At 37.1% G+C, this 16,241-nt stretch overlaps 1 protein-coding gene across 1 annotated transcript in view; it reads left to right on the top strand.

Annotated features, from left to right (window-relative positions):
- Positions 1 to 2,419, top strand: part of TMPRSS12 (transmembrane serine protease 12) — a 36,143-nt gene extending 33,724 nt beyond the window's left edge. Inside the window, exon 5 of the mRNA XM_007179794.2 lies at positions 2,168 to 2,419. Coding sequence (XP_007179856.1) covers positions 2,168 to 2,419 — 252 coding nt within the window. The remainder of the gene's footprint in view (positions 1 to 2,167) is intronic.
- The last annotated feature ends 13,822 nt before the right edge of the window (positions 2,420 to 16,241 follow it).

Genomic DNA, 16,241 nt, shown 5'->3' with positions numbered 1-16,241 from the left:
TGTTGAGCATCTTTTCATGTGCTTTTTGGCCATCTTAGCAATGTATGAGAGTTCTAATTTCTCCACATCCTTTTCAGCATTTCTTACAATCTATCTTTTTTTAATTGAAATATAGTTGATTTACAATATTGTATTAGTTTCAGGTGTACAGTAAATTGATTCAGTTATATATATATTTTTTCAGTTATATATATTTTCTATGTCTGTGAGTCTGCTTCTGTTTTGCATATAGATTTATTTGTATTATTTTTTTAGATTCCACATATAAGTGATAACATATATATGTGTCTTTCTCTGTCTGAGTTACTTCACTTACTATGATATGCTCTAGGTCCATCCATGTTGCTGCAAATGGCAATATTTCATTCTTTTTTATGGCTGAGTAATATTCCATAGTACATACATATACCACATCTTCTTAAACCAGCCGTCTCTTGAGGGACACTTGGGTTGTTTCCGTGTCTTGTCTATTGTAAATAGTACTGCTATGCACATTGGGGTGCATATATCTTTTTTTTTTTTTTAAAGATTTATTGATTGATTGATTGATTGCTATGTTGGGTCTTCGTTTCTGTGCTAGGGCTTTCTCTAGTTGCAGCAAGCAGGGGCCACTCTTCATTGCAGTGCACGGGCCTCTCACTATCGCGGCCTCTCTTGTTGCGGAGCACAGGCTCCAGACGCGCAGGCTCAGCAGTTGTGGCTCACGGGCCCAGTTGCTCCGCGGCATGTGGGATCTTCCCAGACCAGGGCGCGAACCCGTGTCCCCTGCATTAGCAGGCAGATTCTCAACCACTGCGCCACCAGGGAAGCCCGCATATATCTTTTTGAATTAGAGTTTCGATTATAGCCATCCTTGTGGGTATCTCAAGGTATCTCACTGTGCTTTTAATTTGCATTTACTTAATGACTAATGATGTTGAGCATCTCTGCATGTGCTTATTAGTCTTTTGTATATCTTCTTCGGAGAAATGTCTATTCGGATCCTTTGCCCATTTTTATATTGAGTTATTTATCTTTTTATTATGGAGTCACAAACATTCTTTGCATATTCCGGATACAAGTCCTTTACCACATGTATGGTTAGCAAATATCTTCTCCCATTCTGTGGACTGTCTTTTCACTTTCCTGTTGTTATCATTTGTAGCACAAAAGTCTTTGATTTTTTATGAAGTCCAATTTATCTATTTTTTGTTTTGTCCCTTGTGCTTTTTGAATCTTTCTTTATTCCTCTTTTCTTCACTGCTTCTAAATCTACCAGCACATCACTCCCAAACAGTGCCCCATGCTCTGATCTTTTCCTACTCATTCTGATTTCTGCAATCCAGGGTCTACCTTTCCTGTATCCTTTTCCTTAAAAATCTTGCTGAGTAAAAGAATCCAATCTACATACTTTCACTTATGAATTGTATTCATAAGTGAAACATTCTTACCATCAAAAAATAATTATTCAATGCTTACCTTATATAGAGAATCTGAAAACACCTTAGAAACACAGTCCTTATACTTTAGGCACTGAAACAGTTATCTCAGTGTCCTTACTGTTTTGAATGATTAACAGTCCTCAGTAAAGGTGTTTCGGTGCATTAACAGTCTTGTATAAACCATGATAGGGATTTGTTATTTGTAATACTATTAAGAGGCCTAGCCATTTATTCCTGTTATCCTGCACCAGCCAATGTCAACACTTAGAAAGATGCCATCTCTTGCAAGATGCCAATTTACTCCTGTCCTCTAGTTAGCAAACCACACACACACGCACCCCTAAATGAATCCTTTATATATCTTAGTTCTACCTTTCCCACACAGCATTAACAGAAGTATTCTAATAGACAATATTTGCAGTATTTTTCACACTTCCTAAATTATATTTCTCCGGAGTAACTGCACTAAAAAATTCAAACAATTTGATTTATAGTATTCTGGTTCAAAACTATGCAGGTGGGAAGTTTATCCACCAGCTATATGGTGCCTCTAAACACCAGGCCAGACTGAATACCTCCTGTTTTAGTCAGACTATAAAACTGAAAATCTATGACTCTTTATAAGTTGGAGGTATTTTGAAAATATATATATAAATGTATGATTAATGTGATTAATTTATTTCAGCTTTACTGTTGTTTAAGGACTACTGGAAGTAACTAATACTATTTTGGGACTTTTTTAATAGGGTGATAGTGGTGGACCATTAATGTGCTACTTACCAGAACGTAAACGATATTTTGTAATGGGAATTACCAGTTACGGATATGGCTGTGGTCGAAAAAATTTTCCTGGTGTCTATAGTGGGCCATCCTTCTACCAAAAGTGGCTGACAGATCACCTCTACCAGGCAAGCAATGAAGGCATATTTAATATAAATATTCTACTTGGACAGGTCCTTGTAGCCTTAGGTTCTGTTGTCTTACTAGCAGCTCCATAAAGAAATTCTGAAGAATCTTTATTTTGCCTTGTGTCCCTTTCCATGTTCTACATAATGAAAATCGTTTATTCTCTTGACAAGTAATTACCCATTTTAGAGTCCTCATGTGGACATTTTCTGGAATAAAAGGATTGTGACATATTAGTTAAGTGATTATAAATTTGGCACTGAATCACATGCTTCCTTGATGTATCTTGTTGTGCTTTATAATCATAATTTTTCATTTGGAATACCTTCCTAGAGTTTGTATAAAATATTCAGTTAAATATATACTTTATGTATATAAATGTCAAATAATAAAGAGTTAATAATTTTAAAAAGTTGTTCTTTTGTTAAATTAATCAAATCTTATTTTTAAGTTAGATTTTATTTTATTCAAAAACATTTGTTTGTATGATATATATTTTTTTGAATCATCATCTTGTTTCTGGTTCTCAGAGGATATTTGAAGAAGTAAGTATTCACCTATTTTTCAAATTCTAATTAAAACTATTTAATATTAATACTTCCTTTCCTGTGCCAAGAGAGAATTGTGGTGCAAATACCCCCAAATAATTTACTTTTTATTTAGAAATGTATACTGTGACTTTTTTTTGCAACGTTATAACCTATTTTCTGAACATTATTTTCTTGAAGCCCATGCTAAAGGTCTGTATTCCTTGGGCCCTTGAATTAACTGTGAGGAGAGGTGACAGAAGAGCATGCTGGGGAAGGAGGGATGCCAACCTGGGATTAACTTTACGATGACTAATCTTTAATATGGATTATATAAAACAAAAGAAAAAATTGACTGGTTTAGTATCTACTATTAATCAACTCACATCTCCCTTAAGCTTTGGAGAACCCAGGTAGTAAGGGAGAAATAATTATCTTCTCATCCTTTTTTACATTCAACCAGCTAAAATCATGTATTTTCGTTGTTGTTTTGTTTTGTTTTGCTTGGCTTTAACCTAATTTCAGGATTTAACTGAAAGTAAGCATGAGTTTTCCATCAATTAATTCCCTTGGGGATCATTACTGGTTTAACATTCAAGGGGTAGAAAACTGATTTTTATAGACTTATGAGAAACACTGAGGGGATATTGACTGTTCTTTCTTGAAGGAGACCCTAGTTTATCCATCAACAAGGTCTTACAAGGAATTAGTTGGTGATGCTTTCATAGCAATCAGTATAATACATTAGTCATTTCCTGTTTATTCTACCTATCATTCAGATTCACTTGATAAGCCCTGGATATTAGTTGATATTAAGAAACTCTTGGGCTTCCCTGGTGGTGCAGTGGTTAAGAATCCGCCTGCCAATGCAGGGGACACGAGTTCGAGCCCTGGTCTGGGAAGATCCCACATGCCGCAGAGCAACTAAGCCCATGCACCACAACTACTAAGCCTGTGCTCTAGAGCCCGCGAGCCACAACTACTGAGCCCATGTGCCACAACTACTGAAGCCCACGCGCCTAGAGCCCGTGCTCCGCAACAAGAGGAGCCACCGCAATAAGAAGCCCACACACTGCAATGAAGAGAAGCCCCCGCTCGCCACAACTAGAGAAAGCCCACGCACAGCAACAAAGACCCAATGCAGCTAAAAATAAATAAATTAAATAAATTAAAAAAAAAAAAAAAAAGGCCAAAGGTATGTCCATCCTACTTACTGCTTAGGTCTGCCTTTCTAATCAGGCAGGAGCTACTGTCTGCAACCTCTTAACCTTTTCCCCCAGCTTAGTTCACTTATTTCAGCCAACCAGAATTCAGTTATGTAACATTTCTCTCCACCACAAGAGATAAGACTTTGGAATCTAAGGTAGACTTTGTTTCAAATTTCTTTCTGTTAACTTGGTCACTGTAAGAGTTTGGACAATTATTAATACCTCCTTGGCACCACTCTTGTGATGATTAAATAAGTTGATTATATGAAATTTTGATATATTGAAGGTGTTTAATAACTGGTTATTGTTATTATTATCCCATCCATGATTCATATGACCCTTTTCATTATATAGATTATGTATTAGATAAATACCCTATTTCTTTCATCTGAAAAACTTACTAGAACAAAGGACTCATTTCTACTTATAAACTCAAATTTTAAATTATATTATTTTTTAACGTAAAAGAAGCAGACTCACAGAGAGAACAAACTAGTGGTTACCAGTTGGCGGGGGCGAGGGGTGGAATATAGAGGCGGGGAGTGGGAGATACAAACTACTGGGTGTAAGATAGGTTCAAGGATATATTGTACAACACAGGGGATATAGCCAATATTTCATAATAACTGTAAATGGAAAGTTACCTTTAAAAATTGTATAAAAATAGGGGAATTCCCTGGCAATCCAGTGGTTAGGACTTGGTGCTGTCACTGCCATAGCCTGGGTTCAATCCCTGGTGGAGGAACTAAGATCCCACAAGCCATGCAGAGTGGATGAAATGAAATGAAATGTAATGAAATGAAATAAAATAAAATGTCTAAAAATTTTTTAAAAATTTTTAAATTTAAGTATACTATTTTAAATGTTAATTTATTTTATTTTTCTAATTCTCCAAATAGTACATCCTCATATTAAACTTTTGAAGTACAGAAAATAAGTAGAAAGAAAATCATCCATAGCCCTACTATAGCTACCATAGCTACCATAAGTCCTGCCTATTTCACTTATTATAATGAGGATTTTTACAAACTCTTCTTAAGCATTATTTTATCCCAGCTATTTTGAAATTTTTCAATCCTACAGAAAAGGTGAAAGATGAGTACTATGATTGCCCACCTTTATTCCCCAAATATTAACATCTTGCCCTGTCTGCACACTTTCTCTCTCTTTCTCTCCACACACACACTTTTTGTTTTTTGGTTTAACAATTTGAAAGTAAATTGCTAACATCATGTTACTTTATCCCTAATACTGCAACATATATCTCCTAAGGACAAGAATCACAATACCATTATCACACCAATGAATTTTAACAATGATTTAATAATACCGTCTAATATAGGGTCTATATTCCAATTTTCCTGTCTCAAAAATGTTTTTATAGTCCCTGCCCTACTCCAGGATATAATCCAAATTCCATGCCTTGCATTGTTTTTCATGTCTCTACAATGTCCTTTAATCTAAAATAGTCTCCTCTGTCCTTATTTTTTGTCTTTCAAAACAGTGATAGAGAGTCCAAGTCAACTGTCTTATAGAATCTGCTGCATTCTGAATTTATCAGAATTCCTCATGATAAGAGTCAGATTAAAGGTTTTTCACAAGGATACTACACAGGTAATATATTTCCTACTGTATTCCATCAAAATGCACAATGTCAGTTCGTCCCATTATAGGTGATACTCTGTTTGATCATCTGTCACTTTTATCTTGAACAGAAAGGTATTCACCATATTTTTCTATTGTAAAGATACTCTTTCCCCTTCATAATTAATAAGTAACCTTTAAGAGGATACTTGGAGCCCATACAAATATCCTGTTCCTCAACAAATTTATACCCAATGGTTTTAAAAATCCATTGATGATCCTTGCTCAAGTCAGCTATTTCACTGAGGGTTTCAAAATGCTGATTTCCTGATTTTTCATTCTTTTTACATTTATTACCTAGCATATTTCTGCAAAAAAGAGCTTTCTTCCTCTCTCTTCTCCTTTCTTCAACATCACAATGGATATGATATATAGCTTATATGTATGACTTGTGCTTTTTATGTCCTAAAAATTTTTGCCTAAAAGAAGGTCATATGAATTTTCTATTTTTTTTAAGAAGTTTTAAGTTTTTGCTTTACGTTTAGATCTGTGATCAATTCTGAGTTAATTTTTGTATAAACGAGGTAAAGGTTGCAGTTTATTTTTCTACATAAGGATATTCAGTTTTTCCCGTCATTGTTTAAAAGTCCACCACTTTCTTCATCAAACTACCTTGGCAGTTATGTCAAAAATCAATTGACCAAATATGGTGGGTGTATTTCTGGACTCTATTCTATTTCATTGGTATATTTATCTTTACACAAAAAACACACTGTCTTCATAACTGTAACATTTTAATAACATAAGTTTAAGTCCTCTGGCTTTATTTTTCTTTTTCAAAATTGTTTTTGGCTACTCTAGATCCTACGTATTTTAATAGAAATTTTAAAAACAGCTTTTAATTTTTATATAAAGCTACTGGGATTTTTATTAGAATTGAATTAAATTTAGAGATTGATTTGGGAAGAACTGACATCTTAATCATATTGAATCTTCTGATTCATGAACATGGTGTATCACTCCATTTATAAAGTCTTTAATTTCCCTCAGCAATCTTTTGTAGTTTTTACTGTATACACATTTTTATTAAATTTATCTCCATATATTTAATGGTTTTGACGCTATTTAAATGACGTTTATTTAAATTTCAATTTCCAATTGTTCCAATCAACACCATTAGTCATATCTGTTTACCTTGTATCCCATGACCTTGCTAATAAACTCATTAAATTTTAGTAGCTTTTCTGTAAATTCCTTAGGATTTTCCACATATATAATCATGTCTGTGAATAAGAATTGCTTTACTTTTTTCTTTCTACATGACTTTTATTTCTTTTTCTTGCTTTTTGTACTGTCTAGGACTTCCAGTACAATGTTGACTAGAAGTGGTGAGAGTGGAGAGCTTTGCCTTATCCCAATCTTAGTAGCAAATACAACTATTTTTTTAAAAAAGAGCAGGTGTTTATTAGGATGTGGAGAACCATTGTGTACTGTTAGTAAAAATGTAAAATGGTGCAACTGCTATGGAAAACCGTATGGTGAAAAATTAAAAACGAATTACCATATGATTCAGCAATTCTACTTCTGGGTATACAACCGAAAGAACTGGAAGCAGGCTCTCGAAGAGATATTTGCACAGTCATGCTCATGGCAGCATTATTCACAATAGCCAAAATGCAAAAGCAACCCAAGTGTCCATCAACAGATGAATGGATAAACAAAATGTGGTATACACATACAATGGAACATTACTCAGCCTTAAAAAGGAAAGATATTGTGTCACATGATACAACATGGATGAACCTTGAGGACATTATGTAAAGAGAAATAAGCCAGTCACAAAAGGACAAATATTGTATGATTCCAATTATATGAGGTATCTAGAGTAGTTAAATTCATAGAGACAAAAAGAATGGTAGTTGTCAGGTGCTGGGGAAAGGGGCAGAAATGGAGAATTACTGTTTAATTGGTACAGAGTTTTCCATGATTAAAAGAGTCTGTGGATGGATGGTGGTGATGGTAGCACAACAATGTGCATGTACTTAATGTCACTGAACTGCATACTTAAAAATGGTTGATTGTAAATTTCATTCTTTTTGTGTATTTTACCACAATTTAATATATTTAAAAAATTGGGGGGCTTCCCTGGTGGTGCAGTGGTTGAGAATCTGCCTGCCAATGCAGGGGACACGGGTTTGAGCCCTGGTCTGGGAAGATCCCACATGCCGTGGAGCGATTGGGCCCGTGAGCCACAATTGCTGAGCCTGCGCGTCTGGAGCCTGTGCTCCGCAACAAGAGAGGCCGCGATAGTGAGAGGCCTGCGCACTGCAATGAAGAGTGGCCCCCGCTTGCCGCAACTAGAGAAAGCCCTAGCACAGAAACAAAGACCCAACACAGCCATAAATAAATAAATAAATAAATAATTTAAAAAAAAAAACTGGGGGGCCATTATTATCAGACTAGGTAAAAAGCAAGAACCAACTGAAGTTGTCTACAAGATGCATTTAAAATATAAAGATACAAATAGGTTAAAATTTAAAGTTGGAAAGAGGAAAGATTGAAGTGGGGGCAGAGTCAAGATGGCGCAGTAGGAGGACATGGAGTTTGCATCTCCTCACAACTAGGGCAACTACCAGACGATGGTGGGTGACCTCGACACCCAAGGGGACAGAAGGAACCCCCGAGAGACCGGGTAGGACATGGGGGGGAGCAAGGGGGAAGGAGAAATGGAGGTGGGACGGGACCCATGCCCCTGAGGGGCAGCTGGGGAAGGGGAGGGATTCCATGCCTGGAGAGGCCCACTCACTGTGAGGGAATCAACAGGGAGAGACCCTCAGGAGTTCTGAGGATTGGAGGGGAACATGGCTAGCATTTCTACTGCCCACTCAGATGCCTGGGAGCCTGCTGAGGTCCCGGGCCTGATCCTTCACACTCTGAGGCTGGAGGCACTCTGGGGCCCCATTTGGCCACGCTAAGCCTAAGCCCTGCCCCCACCACCCAGGGCCTTTTCCGGCTGCATGGGTCCTGAACATAGGCCCCGTCCCCTGCCTAAGCCCTACCTCCCAGAGCCAAGGCCTTTTCCAGCCTTTTTTTTTGTTATTGTGGTCCTGTTTTACCTTCCAGTTGTTGTTTCATTTATATTTTTATTTTTTCTAATATATGTTAGTTTTCTAATTTTTTCTAATTTATTTATTTATTTATTTATTTGGCTGTGCCAGGTCTTAGTTGCAACATGTGGGATCTTCATTGTGGCACACAGGATTCTCTCTAGTTGTGGCACATGGGCTCCAGAGTGCGCGGGCTTAGTAGTTTTGGTGCAAGGGCTCCGGATCGCATGGGTTCAGTAGTTGCAGCATGCTGGCTCTCTTGTTGTGGCACAGGGGCTCTACATCACACGGGCTTAGTTGCCCCAAGGCATGTAGGATCTTAGTTCCCCGACCAGGGATCGAACCTGCGTCCCCTGCATTGGAAGGCAGGTTCCTAACCACTGGACCACAAGGGAAGTCCCTATTTTATTTTTTATTCTTGGTTACTCTTCTGCTCCTTTTTTTTTTTCTTTTTTCTTTTTTTGCCATGCTGTGCAGCTTGCAGGATCTTGGTCCACAGGGCAGAGGTTGGGCCTGAGCTCCTGTGGTGGGAGCACCAAGTCCAAACCACTGGATTAACAGAGAACCTCAGACCCCAGGGAATATTAATCGGAGTGAGGTCTCCCAGAGGTCCTCATCTCGGCACCAAGACCTGGCTCTACCCAACTGCCTGCAAACTCCAGTGCTGGAAGCCTCAGGCCAAACAACCAGTATGATAGGAACGCAGTCCCACCCATCAAAAAAAAATGAGATGACAAAAAAATATGTTACAGACGAAGAAGCAAGGTAAAAACCTACAAGACCAAATAAATGAGGAGGAAATAGGCAACCTACCTGAAAAAGAATTCAGAGTAATGAGAGTAAAGATGATCCAAAACTTCTAGAAACAGAATGGAGGCATGGATTGAGAAAATACAAGAAATGTTTAACAAAGACCTAGAAGAACTAAAGAACAAACAAACAGAGATGAACAACATAATAACTGAAATGAAAAATACACTAGAAGGAAGCAATAGCAGAATAATTGAGGCAGAAGAACGAATAAGTGAGCTGGAAGATAGAATGGTGGAAAAAACTGCTGAGAAGCAGAATAAAGAAAAAAGAATGAAAACAATTGAGGACAGTCTCAGAGACCTCTGGGACAACACTAAACACACCAACATTCAAATTATAGGGGTCCCAGAGAAAGAAGAGAAAAAGAAAGGGTCTGAGAAAATATTCAAAGAGATTATAGTCAAAAACTTCCCTACCATAGGAAAGGAAATAGCCACCCAAGTCCAGGAAGTGCAGAGAGTCCTATAGAGGATAAACCCGAGGAGAAACGCACCAAGACACATATTAATCAAACTAACAAAAATTAAATTCAAAGAAAAAATATTAAAAGCAGCAAGGGAAACGCAAAGAAATAATATACAAGGGAATCCCCATAAGGTTATAAGCTGATTTTTCAGCAGAAACTCTGCAGGCCAGAAGGTGCACGGTCCAGCCACCGCAGGGGGTCTTCCAGGTCCCGACGGAGAGGGGTAAGGGACTGAATACCACTGTGAGTATGGGGTCAGAAGGACCAAGACAACTGATGGCTGCAAGGCACTTTATTTAGAATTTACTGAATCTTATATAGACAAAAGAGGAACTCATTATTAGACAATGAACCCATAGAATCTCAGTTCAGTCACCACCATGGACATCAACAAGTTTACAACAACTATCCTTGAACCTTATCTTCCCTTAACCAGGCACACACACAGCCCCCAGCCATAAGGAACAACCAGGACTCTCAGTTCCCTGAGGTCTCTTGGCTTGAGATAGCTTTGCTAATCTCTTCTACATTCCTCAGGCCTGGGAAAAAGAGTGCATTCCAAGTCAAGGGTAAGGGCTTTGCTTTTTGTGAGAGACATACTGTCTCCTCCAGGAGTTACCTCCGGCTAAGACTGCATGCTTCCCACAAGAAGGGAGTGGCAGGATAAATTTAAAGTGATGAAAGGGAAAACCTACAACCAAGATTGCTCTACTCAGCAGGGATCGCATTCAGATTTGACGGAGAAATCAAAAGCTTTACAGACAAGCAAAAGCTAAGAGAATTCAGCACCACGAAATCAGCTTTACAACAACTGCTAAAGGAACATCTCTAGGTGGGAAACAAAAGAGAAGCAGAAGACCCACAAAAACAAACCCTAAACAATTAAGAAAATGGTCATAGGAACATACATATTGATAATTACCTTAAATGTAAATGGATAAAATGCTCCAACCAAAAGACACAGACTGGCTGAATAGATACAAAAACAAGACCCGTATATATGCTGTCTACAAGAGACCCACTTCAGACCTAGCAACAAATACAGACTGAAAGTGAGGGGATGGAAAAAGATATCCCATGCAAATGGAAATCAGAAGAAAGCTGGAGTAGCAATGCTCATATCAGATAAAATAGACTTTAAAATAAAGACTGTTACAAGAGATAAGGAAGGACACTACATAATGATCAAGGGATCAATCCAAGAAGAAGACACAACAATTGTAAACAGTTATGCACCCAACAGAGGAGCATCTCAATACATAAGGCAAATGCTAACAGCCATAAAAGGGGAAATCAATGGTAACAATAATAGTGGGGGACTTTAACACCCCACTTACACCAATGGACAGATCATCCAGACAGAATAAGGAAACACAGCTTTAAATGATACAATAGACAAGATAGATTTAATTGATGTTTACAGGACATTCCACCTGAAAGCAGCAGAATACACTTTTGTCTCAAGTGCACATGGAACATTTTCCAGGAAAGATCACATCTTGGGTCACAAATCAAGCCTCAGAAAATTTAAGAAAATTGATCATATCAAGCATCTTTTGTGACCACAATGCTATGAGACTGGAAATCTATTACAGGAAAAGAACTGTAAAAAACACAAACACATGGAGGCTAAACAGTGTGCTGCTAAATAACCAAGAGATCACTGAAGAAATCAAAGAGGAAATAAAAAAATACACAGAAAGAAATGACAATGAAAACATGATGACCCGAAACCTATGGGATGAAGCAAAAGCAGTTCTAAGAGGGAAGTTTATAGCAATTCAATCCTACCTCAAGAAACAAGAAAAATCTCAAACAATCTAACCTTACACCTAAAGGAACTAGAGAAAGAAGAACAAACAAAACCCAAAGTTAGCAGAAGGAAAGAAATCATAAAGATCCGAGCAGAAATAAATGAAACAGAAACAAAGAAAACAATAGCAAAGATCAGTAAAACTAAAAGTTGGTTCTTTGAGAAGATGAACAAAATTGATAAACCTTTAGCTGGACTCATCAAGAAAAAAAAAGGGAGAGGATGCAAATCAACAAAATTAGAAATGAAAAAGGAGAAATTAAAACTGATACCACAGAAATACAAAGGAACACAGGAGAATACTACAAGCAACTCTATGCCAATAAAATAGACAACCTGGAAGAAATGGACAAATTCTTGGAAAGGTACAATTTTTCCAAGTCTGAACCAGGAAGAATTAGAAAATATAAACAGACCAATCACAACTAATGAAATTGAAACTGTAATGTAAAATCTCCCAACAAACAAAAGTCCAGGACCAGATGGCTTCACAGGCAAATTCAATCAAACATTTAGAGAAGAGCTAACACCTATCCTTCTCGAACTCTTCCAAAAAATTGCAGAGGGGGGAACCCTCCCAAATTCATTCTACAAGGCCACCGTCACCCTGATACCAAAAACCAGACAAAGATACTACAAAAACAGAAAATTACAGACCAATATCACTGATGAAATAGATGCAAAAATCCTCAACAAAATACTAGCAAATAGAATCAACAACACACTAAAAGGATCATACGCCCTGATCAAATGGGATTTATCCCAGGAATACAAGGATTCTTCAATATATGCAAATCAATCAATGTGAAACATGATTTTACCAAATTAAAGAATAAAAACCATATGTTCATCTCAATGGGTGCAGAAAAGCTTTTGACAAAATTCAACACCCATTTATGATAAAAACTCTCCAGAAAATGGGCATAGAGGGAACATACCTCAACATAATAGAGGCCATAGATGACAAGCCTACAGCAAAAATCATTCTCAATGGTGAAAAACTAAAAGCATTTCCACAAAGACCAGGAACAAGACAAGGATGTCCACTCTCACCTCTATTATTCAACACAGTTTAGGAAGTCCTAGCCATGGCAATCAGAGAAGAAAAAGAAATAAAAGGAATCCAAATTGGAAAAGAAGAAGTAAAACTGTCACTGTTTGCAGATGACATGATGCTATACACAGAAAATGTTAAAAATGCCACCAGAAAACTACTAGATCTAATCAATGAATTTGGTAAAGTTGCAGGATACAAAATTAATGCACAGAAATCTCTTGCATTCCTATAACAATGAAAGACCAGAAAGAGAAATTAAGGAAAAAATCTCATTTACTATTGCAACAAAAAGAATAAAATACATAGGAATAAACCTACCTAAGGAGGCAAAGGACCTGTACTCAGAAAACTATAAAACAATGATGAAAGAAATCAAAGATGACACAAACAGATGGAGAAATATACCATGTTCTTGGATTGGAAGAATTGACATTGTGAAAATGACTAAACTACCCAAAGCAATCTACAGATTCAATGCAATCCCTATCAAATTACCACTGACATTCTTCACAGAATCAGAAGAAAAAATTTTACAATTTGTATGGAAACACAAAAGACCCCGAATAGCCAAAGCAATCTTGAGAAAGAAAAATGGAGCTGGAGGAATGAGACTCCCGAACTTCAAACTATACTACAAAGCTACAGTAATCAAGACAATATGGTACTGGCACAAAAACAGAAATATAGATCAATGGTACAGGACAGAAAGCCCTGAGATAAACCCACACACCTATGGTCACCTAATCTATGACAAAAGAGGCAAGAATATACAATGGTGAAAGGACAGCCTCTTCAATATATGGTGCTGGGAAAACTGGACGGCTACATGTAAAAGAATTAAATTAGAACACTCCCTAACACCATACACAAAAATAAAGTCAAAATATATTAAAGACCTGAATGTAAGACCAGACACTATAAAACTCTTAGATGAAAACATAGGAAAAACACTCTGTGACATAAACCACGGAAAGATCTTTTTTGACTCATCTCCTAGAGTAATGAAAATAAAAACAAAAATAAACAAATGGGACCTAATTAAACTTAAGCTTTTGCACAGCAAAGGAAACCATAAACAAGACAAAAAGACAACTCTCAGAATGGGAGAAAATATTTGCAAACAAATCAATGGACAAAGGATTAATCTCCAAAATATACAAGCAGCTCATAGAGCTCAATATCAAAAAAACAAACAACCCAATCAAAAAATGGATGGAAGACTAAATAGACATCTCTCCAAAGAAGACATACAGGTGGCCAAGAGGCACATGTAAAGATGCTCAACATCACTAATTATTAGAGAGATGCAAAACAAAACTACAGTGAGGTAATACCTCACACCAGTCAGAATGGCCGTCATCAAACAATCTACAAACAATAAATGCTGGAGAGGGTGTGGAAAAAAGGGAACCCTCTTGCACTGTTGGTGGGAATGTAAATTGATACAGCCACTATGGAGAACAGTATGGCGGTTCCTCAAAAAACTAAAATAGGACTACCATATGACCCAGCAATCCCACTACTGGGCATATACCCTGAGAAAACCATAATTCAAAAGAACACATGTACCCCAATGTTCATTGCAGCTCTATTTACAATAGCCTGCACATGGAAACAACCTAAGTGTCCATCGACAGATGAACGGATAAAGAAGATGTGGTACATATATACAATGGAATATTACTCAGCCATAAAAAGTAACGAAATTGCGTCATTTGTAGAGATGTGGTTGGACCCGGAGACTGTCATACAGAGTGAAGTAAGTCAGAAAGAGAAAAACAAATATCGTATACTAATGCATATATGTGCAATCTAGAAAAATGGTACAGATGAACCTATTTCCAGGGCAGGAATAGAGACACAGACGTAGAGAACGGACATGTGGATACAGTGGGGGAAGGGGAGGGTGGGTCGAATTGGGAGATTAGGATTGACATAGATACACTACCATGTCTAAAATAGATAGCTAGTGGGAACCTGCTATAGAGCACAGGAAGCTCAGTTCGGTGCTCTGTGATGGCCTAGACGGGTGGGATGGGGTGGGGATGGGAGGGAGGTCCAAGAGGGAGGGAACATATGTATACATATAGCTGATTCACTTCATTGTACAGCAGAAACCAACACAACACTGTACAGCAATTATACTCCAATAAAAAATAAATAAATAAAGTTGGAAAGAGGAAACATTAGAAAGCATAAGGAGTGGCTAAGTACATACCAGACAAAATAGACTTCAGGACAAAAATAAACGCTAAAAACAAAGAAGGACACTTCATAATGATGAAAAGGAAATATATCAGGCAGCTACAACTATTATAAATATATTTGTGCCTAATAATGGAGTCTCAAAATACATGAAGCAAAAACTGAAATAACTAAAGGGAGAAACAAATTCACAATCATAATTGTAGATGTAAGACATCTCTCACTATAATTGACAGAGCAACTAAATAATAAGAATACAGAAGATCTGAATGACACTTTCAACTACCTTAACTTAATTGACATTTATAGAACATTACACCTGACAACTTCAGAATACACATTCTTTTCAATGAACAGGGACCATTTTCTGAGAAAAAATATATTCTGGGCCATAAAGCAAATTTAAATAGACTTCAAAAGATTGAAGCCCACATAGTATGTTCTGTGACAATAAAATTAAATTAGAAATCAATATACGTAGATACCTATGAAAGCCCCAAATATTTAAACAACTTCTAAATAATCCATGGGGTCAAAGAAAAAAATCACAAGGAAAATTAGAAAATATCTTAAATTGAATGAAAATGAAAACACAGTACATCAGACTTCGTGTATCCACCTAAAACAGTGCTATAAGAAAAATTTATAGCTTCAAATACTTACATTAGAAGAGGCAAGGGGGCTTATATCATTAAAGTTTTCAACTTCAGAAGTGAAAGATGATCAAATTAAATTCAATGTAAGTAGAAAAAAAAAATAAAGTCCAGAAATAATGAAATAGAAAACAAACACTAGAGAAAAATTAACAAAACTTAAAAGCTAGTTTTATGAAAAGATCAATACAAGTGAAAAACCTCTAGATAAACTGACTAAAAAAAGGACACAAACTGGACTTCCCTGGCTGTTCAGTGGTTAAGACTTCATGCTTCCACTGCGGGGGAGGGGGGCAAGTTCGATCCCTGGTGGGGGAACTATTATCCTGCATGTCCCGGGGTATGGTCAAAAAAAAAAGTACACAAAGTATATTGGAGGAGGTCATCAAGAGGACGTGATCAGACTGACTGATGGGCTGGACCCAGGCAATCAGAGGTTCCTCATTCCCTCAACTGTCCTTGAAATGTCCATTCTTACCAC

Source organism: Balaenoptera acutorostrata, chromosome 11 (assembly GCF_949987535.1).
Source record: "Balaenoptera acutorostrata chromosome 11, mBalAcu1.1, whole genome shotgun sequence".
NCBI lineage: Eukaryota > Metazoa > Chordata > Mammalia > Artiodactyla > Balaenopteridae > Balaenoptera > Balaenoptera acutorostrata.
The sequence above is the reverse complement of the archived record's forward strand: the minus strand, read 5'-3'. Positions and strand labels throughout refer to the sequence as shown.